Genomic DNA, 14,236 nt, shown 5'->3' with positions numbered 1-14,236 from the left:
GGCCGAATTTCTGACCCGCAACCAATTAGTCAGTCAACTATAGATAAAAAATGCCACGATTGAGGTGCTGAAAGTTTGATTCGGGTCGGAGGAAGCTCACAGCAGAAATCTTAACAAAACGAAAAGTTGTATTTTCAAAACCCTGTCCCATTTTCAGATATGAAAATTTCTTTACACACATTGGACAGATTGGATGATATTTTTGCCCAGAAACCAATTAGTCAGTTAATTGATGATGGTATGAAACCAAATTGGTGTACTGGAAGTCAAAATCTCAAAAAATTGGAAAATCAAACTGTCCCATACTCTGTCCCATTTTCAGTTTTTTGAAGCTGAAATTTCCAGGGCCGAAATGTTACAGTTTCAGCCGAATTTCTGACCCGCAACCAATCAGTCAACTATAGATGGAAAATGACACGATTGAGGTGCTGGAAGTTTGATTCGGGTCGGAGGAAGCTCACAGCAGAAATCTTAACAAAACGAAAAGTTGTATTTTCAAAACCCTGTCCCATTTTCAAATATGAAAATTTCTGATCAACACACATTTGACAAATTGGATGAAAATTTTGCCAACAAACCAATTAGTCAACTAATTGATGATGGTATGAAACCAAATTGGGGTACTGGAAGTCAAAATCTCAAATAATTGGAAAATAATACTGTCCCATACTCTCTCCCATTTTCAGTTTTTGAAGCTGAAATTTCCAGGGCCGAAATTTTACAGTTTTGACTGAATCTCGTACCTGCAATAAATTAGTCAGTCCCATCTTACTATATATAAAGCGAGACGATACATATCTGTTCCATTTTACTGACACCACGGCATCAACTTTAACGCGACTTTCCGCAAAAACCGTAAAAGATATACAACTGAAACCTTTTTAACTGGGTCAAATGCTTTAATGGCCTCCAAATCAGCATGAAAAAATGAAAAATTGGCCAAGGAATAATGATTTTAGAGCCGAAAATTTGGACCCCCTGGTGGTGTCAAAAATGCCAAATAAATAGGTAATAATTATTTTAGTATCTTGAGTCTTGACACGGGTTCCTGCTAGTTAGTGTAATTTCCGAGTGGCTTTATCAAAAAAACGGTAATAGTTACGGTACTGGTTTTTTCGGTATGGTGCCGAGAAAACTCTGATGAAGTCAAACGGTGAAGGTTTTTTAAATCGGTCGGTGGTAAGTTGTTCAATTGATGGTTTTGTACCACAAATGTACATAAAATGGCTTGAGCAGATTAATCAAGAAAACGGTAAAAGTTACGGGGCTCGCTCTCTCTCCCATTACTGCTTATTAAGTAGTGTTGGTACAAATATCATAATTACACTGACATAAATAATTTAAACTTATTAGGGGAGGGATCGCTGATAGCGGTCTGTTTGGACTGTAGAGAGAGTTCATACTTTCATAAGACAATGTAATCATGTTTTCATATAGGTGGGTGTGGTGCGGAGTGAACAAGGATTAATTTCTATTGATTATTGTTTAAGATACTATTGTTTAAGATGCTATTGGATACGCGAGGGCACTCCGAATAAAATTGCTCACCTAATGCGGGTTTTGACTCAGCGGGTAAATACTCCTACCCTTTTTAACTGCGGCAGTGAAATCCCGGCCGAAGGCCGGGTTACACTATTATACTATATATAGCTATGTGTAAAACTGATTACGGAGGGGGAGTGGGTTAAAAATTGAATACTTAATATGTGAGCAGCCCCCTATCTGATCTAGGTAAGGATGGTAATTTGAGAAAAATCAACAATAAACTATTACAGGTTAGATGTTTACCTGAGTTCTATATCTTTCGATAGCAACTCCATCTATAAATCTGATTAGCAAGTCATTCTGTATTCCACCAGTAATTGTGATCCTGGTTGCAGCTTTCAACATGTTTTATGGGCCCAACACTCAGCTTTCACAGTTTATGACTTCTAGCCTCCTTGCGATGTCGTAGCAGGTATACCATTTCTTGTTGTCGCGGGCTAACCAGATTGTATAGGAACATCGAAGAGCGACCAAAGCAGCCTCATTCAGGGCTTTATTCTTCGTTCTCTTCGCCAATCCAAAGTAGTTGAATAGAGCTGGTACAGTATGGTACCAGAAGCCCCTACACCCAATCTCTACCGTAAAGAGCAGAGCTTTCCAACCGCACCCGTCGATGCCAGGAATCAGCTCTCTGTTGTAGCGTGCTTCTTTACGTACTACTTGGTCACTTCACCCCCTCCTGCCTCCTTGATGACATTAACTTAAACTCTGCAGACTGGGATGCTATTAATGCAGAACTGCTAGAAGTAGACTGGGCTTCTATCACTGACCCAAGCAACGATCAGGATACAGCTTGGACATTGTTTGAAGACAAGGTAGCGTTCATATGCTCTAAGCACGCTCCCTCGCACAGCACTAACATCCAATTGTCCTCACAATCCTCCATTCCCAAGCCCAGAAGGGAACTTATTCGTAAGAAGCGCCGCCTTAATGCCAGGATCAATGCTATAAAGCATGGTGTTAGAACTCCACGGAACAGCACTAAACTCGATAACCTCAACAACGAACGTGCTAACATCGAAATTCTTATGAAGGAAGACATCAAACAAGAACGGCTCCGACAGGAAATTGCTGCGCTAGCTAAGATGAAGATCAATCCCAAGGCGTTTTATTCTTACGCTAAGAAATCAGCTAAGTTCAAGGCGCCTGTTGGACCTCTCGCCGATGATGCTAACAACCTGCAGTGCGATCCCACTGTTATGGGCAACATCCTCCAGAAGCAGTACCAGAAAGCCTTCAGTAACCCTGAAAACGTCAACCCCGATAACACCCCTGACGAAAAAGGGCATACAGAAGAACTCTCCGACATCACCTTCTCGGTTGACGACGTCCTTAGTGCTATCAAGGAAACAGGGAGGTTCTCCGCTCCAGGACCAGACAAGTTCCCTGCTCTCATCTTGCGGGAATGCAAGGACGCTCTAGCTCCCACTATAGCCAAGCTCTGGCAGCTATCTTTTGATACTTCGGACATCGCTGAGATGTTCCGCTCCCAGAGTATCATCCCTATCTTCAAGAAGGGGAGCAAGGCTGTAGCCGCTAACTACAGGCCGGTTTCACTGACTTCTCACCTCATCAAACTCTGTGAACGCATCATGCGCAACCAGATGGTCAGCTTCCTTGAACGCAACAACATGTTCAACCCTGATCAGCACGGTTTCCAAAAAGGCAAGAACTGCCTCACCCAGCTTCTCCATCACATCGAGGATATAATCTGCGATCTCAACCTCGACAAAAATGCTGACGTGCTCTACCTCGACTTCAGCAAAGCCTTTGATAAGGTTGACCACAAGATACTCCTCAAGAAGATTCAGGCCTTTGGTATCCGTGGTAAGCTCTACGACTGGATAGCCAGCTTTCTTACTGGCAGAAAGCAGCATGTTATCGTGGATGGGGTCATGTCCACGATCATCGACGTCATCAGTGGGGTTCCTCAGGGTACTGTCCTAGGTCCCCTTCTCTTCCTCATCTACATTGACGACATCTTCTCCGTAGTCAAGCACAGCAAGATCAAAGTGTTTGCAGATGACTCGAAGCTCCACAAAGATATATCTTCCCATATCGATCGCATCCTTCTCCAAGAAGATCTTCTCTCGGTTGTAAATTGGGCTGATGCTAACAACATGGAGCTTAACGAGGAAAAGTTCCAGCTTCTACAACACGGCAAACTACCGGACTTGAAGCAGCCCTACATCTTACCATCTGGAGAGACTCTTAAGGGCTCTGACCACGTGAAGGACCTGGGTGTCTATATCGACCCAGACCTCAACTGGCGCACTCACATAGCGATGAAGTCTGCCAAAGCCAGAAACATGGCTAGTTGGGTGCTACGCACCTTCATCTCCAGGGATGTAGCGACCATGATGCTCCTGTACAAGTCCTACGTACGATCTCATCTTGAATACTGCTGTCCTCTGTGGTCTCCTCACATGCAGTGCGAAATTATTAAACTCGAAGCAGTTCAACGATCCTTCACTGCTAAAATCCAGGGTCTTGGAAATCTCAACTACTGGGAACGCCTCCGTCGCCTGTCTATGTACTCCCTTCAAAGGCGGCGTGAGAGATACACTATCATCCTAGTTTGGAAGATCTATAACAATCTCGCTCCAAACAGCATGAACATCAACTTCCGCGAGACCTCACGATACGGAACTACGTGTATACGACCACTAGGGTCCTCCAAGTACACAAGTGTCAATAACCTGAGGTTCAACTCCTTTGCCTCTAGAGCCTCTGCACTGTACAACGTGGTCCCTCCCGCCATCAAGTCCCTCCTGACCTTGACCACTTTCAAACCCGCTCTTGATGCTTTCCTCAATGAATTCCCTGACACTCCACCAACACCTGGGTACACTGGACAGAACAGGAACTCAATGCTGGAGTGGGCCGGTGGCACGTGTCTCTGACACGCTACTACATGGCGGTGGAGATGCAAGACATTCTTGGCCTGGTAGCACTCTAGCTCGGAACCCAACCCAAGTAACCCAAGTAAGTAACACTGAAGTTACTCTCGTCACCACAAGTCAGTTCAATCAGAACTACTTCTCTCAAACTATCCGACCATACTACAATGTCGGGTCTCTCCGCTGTGTTGTAGATGTGCTGTGGGAACTGGGCAGGTAGTGTATGCTCGTCCCATATCAGCTTCCAGTCTTTCGCTCTCTCAAAGGGCCTCTCCTTCCTCAACTTTGGCTTTGGGTGTTCATACTTCCCATTCTTTGACTTGAACCGTATCCATTCTTTGTCGGAGGTCGTGGAACCTGAGGAATTGTACATCTTGAGTTGGTCAAGCAAGGCTACGGCTATAACACGTAGGACGTTGTCATGTCTCCAGTTGTACCTTTTGGAGTCTCTTGCTACACTGCAGACGGCTAGGATGTGCTTGATGTTGCACGTCTTCCAACCACAAAGTGTACAATTTCCTGTACTCGAGTAGTTCCACAATTTCATGTTTGCAGGGGTATTAGCCACGTCGTGTGTCGAGTTTAGGTGGAATTTAAGGAGAGCCGGGCTCATCTTGTAGTTGTAGATAAGGCTGTTCCATCCTAAGCCTAACTGCATCGTGTTCTCCCATGTCAAGAACTTGTCCTGTACTCCCTTGTTTACCAGGGTGACTAGCATGTCGTTCTCTGACACCGATTCTACCAGTTGTCTTAGCTTCTGCCTCTCAGTCAACTTTGGTTTGCATCCGAGTCCTACTCGGTCTTTAGTCACTACTCCAACCAACTCCTGGAAGTAAAGATCTCGCTCTCTTGCCGTCAGCTCCGTTGTATAAGACCATCTCAGGCTGTTCTCCTGTTTCTCTCTCTTGTTATTATAAGCTTCTACAACTTTGGTGTCATCACTGTTCTTCAGGGCGTGTCCTTTTGATACCTGAAGAGACTTGTATAAGTCACTCAACTTCTTCAAGTTTAGCCCGAAGTAATCCTTGCCCCTGTACAGGACTGTCACAGTAATTGATCTAGTAAAACCCAACCACTTCTTCAATAATCTGGTGCAGATAGCATCCAGTTCGTACACAAAACTTACAGGAAGGTTGTAAATCATCAGATCCCAGGACATCTTGCTAGTCAGCATGTTATTGTAGATCCAACACTTCATGACACCGTTGAGACCACACTCATCCACTGTCTGAAACAGAGTTTTTAGTTTGTCTTCAATCCTTTGTTTAGTGTCATTTAACCCTAGATCTACATAGATCCAGTGGCCCAGGAACTTAATCGGGTTGTTTCCTACATAGCTGATTATCTGGCCGTCAATCAATATCTCTGGGTCATAAGGCTGGTACGTACCATCTATCACCTTTTGTTTGTTTTGAAACCCCACGGTGGAGGTTGGCGTGTGCCGCAATTTATTGATCAATGGTTATTACATAAATGAAATTATAGAAGTCACACTAAAATATAATAATGTAAAATAAATATATTAAAATAAATGCCCTACTAAAAGTACTATATAACTAACGGTCTGCAAAACTGGTTGAAGTCGCAATTTGTAAACATGCTAATTACTGCATAATGGCAGTGAAATTAAAATGATATGTTGTTGATAAAAGATCATAGTCATTTGTCGCGAGTGATCTTTCTTTACGCGTTGTCGCTTACTAACTCGGTGCTGTAGTCTATTTGCGAGCGCCCTTCTCTTTGAGACTTTCTTAGCCCAGGTATACTATAAAGTAAGAAATTTGGACAATTTTCATCGTCTCCTGAGCTTTGCAGCTTGAGGAGTTCGCGCTTAGCTGAATTTTTAAAGATTTCAATTGAAAAGGTAGAACTTGGAATAGTTATATCCTTACTTTGTTTTGTAATAGAGAGCATGGGTCCTTTGAAGAAAAGAGTATTTCTAAATGTTGGGCCGTTGTAAGTTGTGAACCAAGAAAGGTTATGTTCGTATGTGGAATTATAGGTGGGAATATCGTGAGGGAAAAGTTCTTTGATGGATTTAGGGAGAAGGCTTGGCATGTTCCTTACTTTGTGTAGTAGAATAAGAGCGTTTTTTACAATGACGCTATGGACTGTTAGGATATTATGCAATCTAAACGCACTTTTTGTGTGCTCCGGGGGATTGCCGTCTTTATATCTATAATTTACATATCCTGACATAACAGCTCTAATTCCCTGCTTTTGCTTGGTGAACAGAGATTCAATGTGACATTTTGAGGCAAATCCCCACACTAAAGAACAGAAATTTAGATGGGATTGGATAAGGCTTTGGAAAATGTTTAGGCGGGCTTTGATAGGTAGAAGGTGCTTTAGCTTATACATAACTCCGAGGTAGCGACCCATCTTTATTCTAACGGCCGTAATGTGTTTTTGCCAAGTGAGCTTTTCGTCTAGGATCACTCCTAAAAATCTTGCTTCAGTCTTACGTTCGATTACAGTGTTGTCAATGGACAAATTAAAGCCGCTGAAGTCTATTCTTTTTCTAGTGAAAATCATGAAACACGTCTTTTTTACATTTAAAGATAGCCCATTAACACCTACCCAATCTACAAGACGTGAAATTAGCTGATTAGCTTTTAATTGTATTTCTTCTAGGGTGGTTCCACTAATTAATATGTTTGCGTCGTCGGCATAAAGGATGAACTTTGCAAAATCACTAATTCCAGGTAGGTCGTTTATATAAATTACAAATAAGAGAGGTCCTAAAATGCTACCCTGAGGTACGCCGTAAACTATGGGCATGCTAGAAGAGCAAGTTCCGTTTAAAGTTACGTATTGAGATCGATTACAGAGGTAAGATCTAAACCATTCGTGCGCGACTCCCCTGATCCCATAATGGTCAAGCTTCTCAAGCAAGGTCTCATGATCAAGCACGTCAAAGGCTTTACTGTAATCGAGCAGGAGCAGTAGGGAAATTTGTTTCTTATTCAGAGAGTGTAGTATAGAATTTTGGGCATTGAGCAGTGCATGTTCGCACGATCTTCCTGGCCGAAATCCGTATTGATTTTCGAAAAGAGAATCGTTCTTATCTAAAAATTCTAAAACACGAGCATGCATAAGTTTCTCATAAATTTTCGAGAATGATCCCAAAAGAAAAATCGGCCTATAATTAGCTACTTCTAATTTTGAACCACCTTTGTGGATAGGAACGACTTTCGCAGTTTTTAGAGCATTTGGGAAGGTACCACTGGAGAACGAACAGTTAATGACATTAGCTAGTGCCCTGGTAAAATTTTCGCAGCTGTTTGCAATTTTCAATGGCTCAATTTTACAATCGAGTGTGGACTTGTTTCATTCCCAGGGAGACACACTTGCTAGGCTTGGCCTTCATTTTCCTACTCCAATCCAAAAACTGCTCCATCAACTCTATCTGCTACTTTACCTTCTCTAGTCTGGAGGACATAAGTGTTAGGTCATCTGCAAAAGCCCGATTCGATGTAGGTTGCAAGCTAAAGGAGGGCTTATAACCCAGTTCTTTTTGATCTTATATATTAATCCTGATTTACATAAATTTGTTTCAAATTTCTCAATTTTCTCAATTTTTCACAATGTTTCACTCTCGGTAGATTGGATACAGAATCAATTAGGCAATAGTCCATATTCAAGGCATAAGTAATGTCAGATTTCTCAAGAAATGTTATTAACTGGTTATACCTTGCATGTTGTTATAAACGTTTAGTAGCCATCCTGATCCAGCGTGGAGTGGCTCGGGCAACATATATAACGTTACAGCTACGCCACTGGACAGTGCCGGGACGGTAAGTATGTGTGTCCAATATCCACATCTTGCCTAAACATCCAGTTATCTGATCCTGAACCGGCAAGTTTTAAGTTTACTCTCTAAACCAAAACTACATTTAAATGAAACTAGGTGGTAATCCTGCGCGGTCGATCGCTTATTTCGAGACGTAATACAGCTTAAAAGTTGAAGACAAGTTCAATCAAATGGATCTTTAGACACTTATTCATCTTTCGTGCAATTATCTTGAAGTAAAGTTTTTTAGAATGGAAATACTTTTAGCTTTACTGATGGAAAGTTTCACGATGTTCTAAAGTCAACGTCATCCATTTAAGTGACAAAAGGACGCTACATGTCACAGAATGACTTGATTCTCCGTTAAAAGTAGCCATTAGGTAACTTCATGACCTTAGCAATGTTTATTTCGTGTTTGAAGTAAATTATAAGCTCTCTGTGGAATTTGGCTAAACGTGGTTTTAATTGCCAGAAACACTGTCAAATACGCAAGAGGGCTTGTTTGAAACTGCTTGGCGGATATCCTGCCGCAGCGCAATAATCCCCACAGATTTTAGTGATTTATAACAGAAACGTAGGTTTCCTTCTCAAAACTGCAAATTATTTGAGAAAATTTCATGTTTTGGAGTTCCTTAAATCCACACGAACACAAATATGTAATGAGGTGAGGTGAGACTGACACGATGTACTCTCATCAGAAATTTATCAGAATCTTGCTAGTCCTTTAGCTAAAACTCTGCTCTCTGTACGAAATAAAACGCTTTTTCCCCGCCCAAAGTTCAAGTTTTTGAAATGGATTATTTTTGAAATAGGAATAACTTTTTAATGTTTTAACTTTAACTGTTGCATTCACAAATATCATCAACAGACAGAAACCGACTTCATGTTATAAAAATCAACTACTAAACTGTGATTTCAAAACTTAAGTCTTAAAACTTAGGTTAAACTAAACATAATTTTTTTGTATATTTTAAAGTAATTATTTGCTTTTTTTGGGTTTTTTACTATTAAGGTATCAAACAATATAATGACTAACTTTAACATTAAACTTAACATAATTTTTTTGTATTTTTAAGGTATTAAAGTTTCAAACAATATACATGAAATGAAATGGTTTTAAAACAAGCAAAATATACATTCAATCAAGTGTTGCAATAAGCAGAGCACATTTATTAGGCAGGGTAAACTGTCAAAGTTGTAAAATAGTTAATAATAATATGCAAAATTTCTATTCAGTTGCAGTTAAACTTGAAGCAGCTATACATAAGGAATTAGCGAGCATCAGCTTGTTAAGGACAGCTGGAGTGGGCTCGGTTAGCGAGAATTGCTTTTTACCACTGGGTAAAACGGTGACTCTACCTAAAAGAGAAGCAGCCACAGTGTGGTACTCCTCTTTGTCAGCAAACTCATACCGACTTCCCTTTGGGGAAAGGTAGACAATCTCATAACAAGGCTTGGAACGGTCCTTGTTCAACCGACTGAACCCTGCAGCAGAGCAAACCTTACACTTGCCAGCATTCACTGAAACAATAGTGTATGATATTGAAATTGAAATATGAAGAAGGTTAGGTAACGCATTTTGTAGTTGCTCGTAAACTTAATAAACTAAAAATACAATTACTAACGTATAAAGTATTATACTAAATTCTAATAACATTAATATAGATCTTGTAATCTTTCCTGATTATTGATTATAATTACTTAACTTTATAAAACCAGACAGTTTTAATTTATACAGTCAGCATTGTGCTAATTGATATTTGATTTGAACGAGAAACGTCGTCCTCTTTCCATCGTAACATATTACATACATTTTGATTTACGCCCCATGGTCGCTGAACTGGCAGGAAATATGAGAGGGGGAAGGAAATGTTGAAGAGTATAAGGTAGGTGGGACAGTGGGAGCAGGTGTGAAAACAGATTCACCAGGTGAGAAGGTGAGAGGAGCTGCAGGGTGAGGCTTGTGAGATTCTGGTAGGTGACTGGAGAAGGAACTGGGAGGTAAGCTGGAACTGGAAAGATAGGGGTCATAGAAGTTCAGAGGCTTTCCAAATGTGAGTGGCTTCACGAAAGGTAGAGGCTTAACAAAAATGGGTCCTCCAACACTACCGGTATGAGTCCTCTGATGTTTAACTAGGTTTTGTTTTGAGCTTGCACTGTAGGAACATTCGGAGCATTTATACGGTTTTTCACCGGTATGAGTCCTCTGATGTTTAACTAGGTTTTGTTTTGAGCTTGCACTGTAGGAACATTCAGAGCATTTATACGGTTTTTCACCGGTATGAGTCATCTGATGTATAACCAGGCTTGAGTCCCATCCAGTACTAAAGGAACATTCGGAGCATTTATACGGTTTTTCACCGGTATGGGTCCTCTGATGTTTAACTAGGTATTGTTTTAAGCTTGCACTGTAGGAACATTCGGAGCATTTATACGGTTTTTCACCGGTATGAGTCCTCTGATGTTTAACTAGGTATGATTTTCGGATTGAACTTTAGGAACATTCAGAGCATTTATACGGTTTTTCACTGCTATGAGTCATCTGATGTCCAACCAGGGTTGATTTCCAGCCAGTACTAAAGGAACATTTGGAGCATTTATACGGTTTTTCACCGGTATGAGTCCTCTGATGTTTAACTAGGTTTCGTTTTAAGCTTGCACTGTAGGAACATTCAGAGCATTTAAACGGTTTTTCACTGGTATGATCAGATATATGATGACTGACTAGGTTTCCTTTTCGGCTTGAACTGTAAGAACATTCGGAGCATTTATATGGTTTTTCACCGGTATGAGTCATCTGATGGCGGACTAAGTTTGATTTTACGCTTGCACTGTAGGAACATTCAGAGCATTTATACGGTTTTTCATCGGTATGAGTCCGTTGATGTGAAAATAAAGCTGTTTTTTTGCTTGCATTGAAGGAACATTCAGAGCGAATGTAAGCATTTTTATTAGGATGCACCCACTGGTAGCGAAGCAATGCTGATTCTTGGTTGGGACAATCCAACTGAGACACTGCATTTGAATACACTTCTGATTTAATAAGAAAATTCTCTTCCTCCTTCTTAATCTCTGTCTTGATCAATTCCGGTGAAATACTTTCTTCTTCCATCTTCATCTCATTTTTAAAGTCTGGAGCATTTTGCTGCTCCATTTTACTAAAAAGTTAACGACAGTACAGAAGTTCCGCTTAACAATCGTCACTAGAAAACAAAATTAATACAAGTTCGAGATCTAAATTTCAGTGTAATTATTTGAAGAGCTTTTCGCTTTGGTGACATCAGGAAGAAACAAGCTTTTTAAAAGTGTTGGTAGTAACCCAGAAAATTGAAAAGAAGCGAATATGGTTATTTAATTTGAAACAGGTTCAACTTATTGTTAATAAGGTATTCGGATGCTGATATTATAAAGACACAAAAAAGCTATTAAACTACGAAACTTAATCTCCTTAACATTTATTAGAAGTGATCTGAAAACTGAAGCTTCAGTATAACTGTTAATTTGAGCTTCGCTTCCCACAATACGTTTTAGATAATGGCAGCTCATGTTACAAAGGCAGATCATGTTACCAAGGTAGCTCATGTTACCAAGGTGACACAATATGTCAACACGTTATGTGATAGCAGGGTCATAGTATAAGTAACCGAGGCAACTTGGTCGTTTAGCTCCGGACAGTCTATGCAACGTCTATGCAACGTCCATGCAACAACAAAAGAACCGTCTATGCAACGTCTATGCAACGTCCCTGCACAATGAACACTCTATGCACACTCCCTGCACGGTCAGTCTATGCAACGTCTATGCAACGTCTATGCAACGTCTATGCAACGTCTATGCAACGTCCCTGCACAGTACCATATGAACACCGGCTACTAGCCGGCTACTAGCCACTTTTGTAATAACAGCTCCTCAACTTCACATTACCAACCGGCTACTAACCGGCACTTGAAAAGTGGTCACTAGCCGGCTACTAACCGGCTACTAGCCGGCTAGTGACCACAAAGTGGCTACGAACCGGCTACTAAGCGGTCACTAGCCGGCTATTAGCCGAGCTCTAAAGCAGACCTACTAGTAGCCGGTTCCAAACCGGCTACTAGCCGGCACTTAGAAAGCGGTCACTAGCCGGCTACTAACCGGCTACTAACCGGCTAGTAACCACCAAGTGGCTACTAACCGGCTACTAACTAGCCGGCTCTTAAGCGGACCTACTAGCCGGCACTCGAAAAGCGGTCGCTAGCCGGTTTGGAACCGGCTACTAGTAGGTCCGCTTAAGAGCCGGCTAGTGACCGGTTAGTAGCCGGTTAGTAGCCACTTGGTGGTTACTAGCCGGTTAGTAGCCGGTTAGTAGCCGGCTAGTGACCGCTTTCTAAGTGCCGGCTAGTAGCCGGTTTGGAACCGGCTACTAGTAGGTCTGCTTTAGAGCTCGGCTAATAGCCGGCTAGTGACCGGTTAGTAGCCGGTTAGTAGCCACTTGGTGGTTACTATACTAGCCGGTTAGTAGCCGGTTAGTAGCCGGCTAGTGACCGCTTTTCAAGTGCCGGCTAGTAGCCGGTTTAGAACCGGCTACTAATAGGTCTGCTTTAGAGCTCGGCTAATAGCCGGCTAGTGACCGCTTAGTAGCCGGTTAGTAGCCACTTTGTGGTCACTAGCCGGCTAGTAGCCGGTTAGTAGCCGGCTAGTGACCACTTTTCAAGTGCCGGTTAGTAGCCGGTTGTTAATGTGAAGTTGAGGAGCTGTTATTACAAAAGTGGCTACTAGCCGGCTAGTAGCCGGCTAGTAGCCGGTGTTCATATGGTACTGTGCAGGGACGTTGCATAGACGTTGCATAGACGTTGCATAGACTGACCGTGCAGGGAGTGTGCATAGAGTGTTCATTGTGCAGGGACGTTGCATAGACGTTGCATAGACGGTTCTTTTGTTGTTGCACGGACGTTGCATAGACGTTGCATAGACTGTCCGGAGCTAAACGACCAACTTCCCTAGTTTTTACTAAGTGTTAATTAATCCCCCTCCTACAGGTCCACATATGTGTCCCAGTTCGAAAATCCGCCGATTTTAAGTCTCTCCTTGGTGGGGAGCATTGCATTTTTTGTCTACTTGATTCGAGCTATGTCCCAAGTTAATTCCATCCCTGAAAAGGTATACTCGATAGTTGATAATTATATTTTTGTGATTAATAATTGTGTTTTTTAAATTGTTATTTACAGGCAGCATCATCAAGTTATATATATCAAATATGTTTGCAGATCAGGGCCAGTAGAATTGACCAATAGAATTTGAATTGAATAGTTTTAATAGATAAAATCACAATCATAATTTGCGTGCCCTTCGGGGATGAATATAAATTATCACATTTATATATATACATTGCTTGTGAAATTTTTAAATTGGTGAAATCGCGCATCTCATTGATTTTTTAAAGCCTATCTGTCAAACTTATTCATTATTAATGTTCTTCGCTTCTCCAATATCAGGTTAAAAGATTCAAGCAAGAGGAGGTCAGAGCAGTGGAAGTATTTCTCAAGAGCTCGATAGTTAGTAATTGATATTTCAAGTACATTCAATTATCCCATATAACAATTTGTTTGAGCAGCAGTGGGAAATTTGGACCCAAGTTTTAAAACACTTTTTATCAAACGTAAAATTGAACCAGTAGAAGTTTTTTAGACCTGTAGATTTTTAATGTTAGCTTTTGTATTTCAATCCTGATTTTAGAGATATAATATTTGACATTTGTGGTTTGAATGTTAATTGATTGTATCATTATAAATTTTAACCATATTTAATTGCAGTACTGAGCGCAGTCCAAATTTTAAATGACCCTATAAATTAGTATTAACGAAGTCAGAAATTCAAAATTCAAAATTATAAATTATAAATGATAAATTATTATTAATTATTTGAACGGATATTAATTGAATGCTGGAGGCCCTAGGCCTAGCGTTCATCTTAATGTCCGTTCAAATAATGTTCGTCCGTTTCAGGTCCGTTCAAATTA

At 41.0% G+C, this 14,236-nt stretch overlaps 1 protein-coding gene and 1 long non-coding RNA gene across 2 annotated transcripts; one reads left to right on the top strand and one right to left on the bottom strand.

Annotated features, from left to right (window-relative positions):
• Window positions 1-4,500: 4,500 nt before the first annotated feature.
• Window positions 4,501-5,643, bottom strand: LOC134824492 (uncharacterized). The gene has a single exon (XM_063836397.1). The coding sequence runs from the start codon at window positions 5,641-5,643 to the stop codon at window positions 4,501-4,503; it is 1,143 nt and encodes a 380-aa protein (XP_063692467.1).
• A 7,616-nt stretch (window positions 5,644-13,259) lies between these two features.
• On the top strand, window positions 13,260-14,033 carry LOC134824608 (uncharacterized). Its single transcript, XR_010161445.1, has 2 exons — window positions 13,260-13,377; window positions 13,713-14,033. It is a non-coding gene; the product is annotated as an uncharacterized LOC134824608 (long non-coding RNA).
• Window positions 14,034-14,236: the final 203 nt, after the last annotated feature.

The sequence above is a fragment of the Bolinopsis microptera genome, chromosome 12, assembly GCF_026151205.1.
Source record: "Bolinopsis microptera isolate Bmic1 chromosome 12, MBARI_Bmic_1.0, whole genome shotgun sequence".
NCBI classification, from domain to species: domain Eukaryota; kingdom Metazoa; phylum Ctenophora; class Tentaculata; order Lobata; family Bolinopsidae; genus Bolinopsis; species Bolinopsis microptera.
Note: the sequence above shows the minus strand (reverse complement) of the source record. Positions and strands in the feature narration are given on the sequence as shown.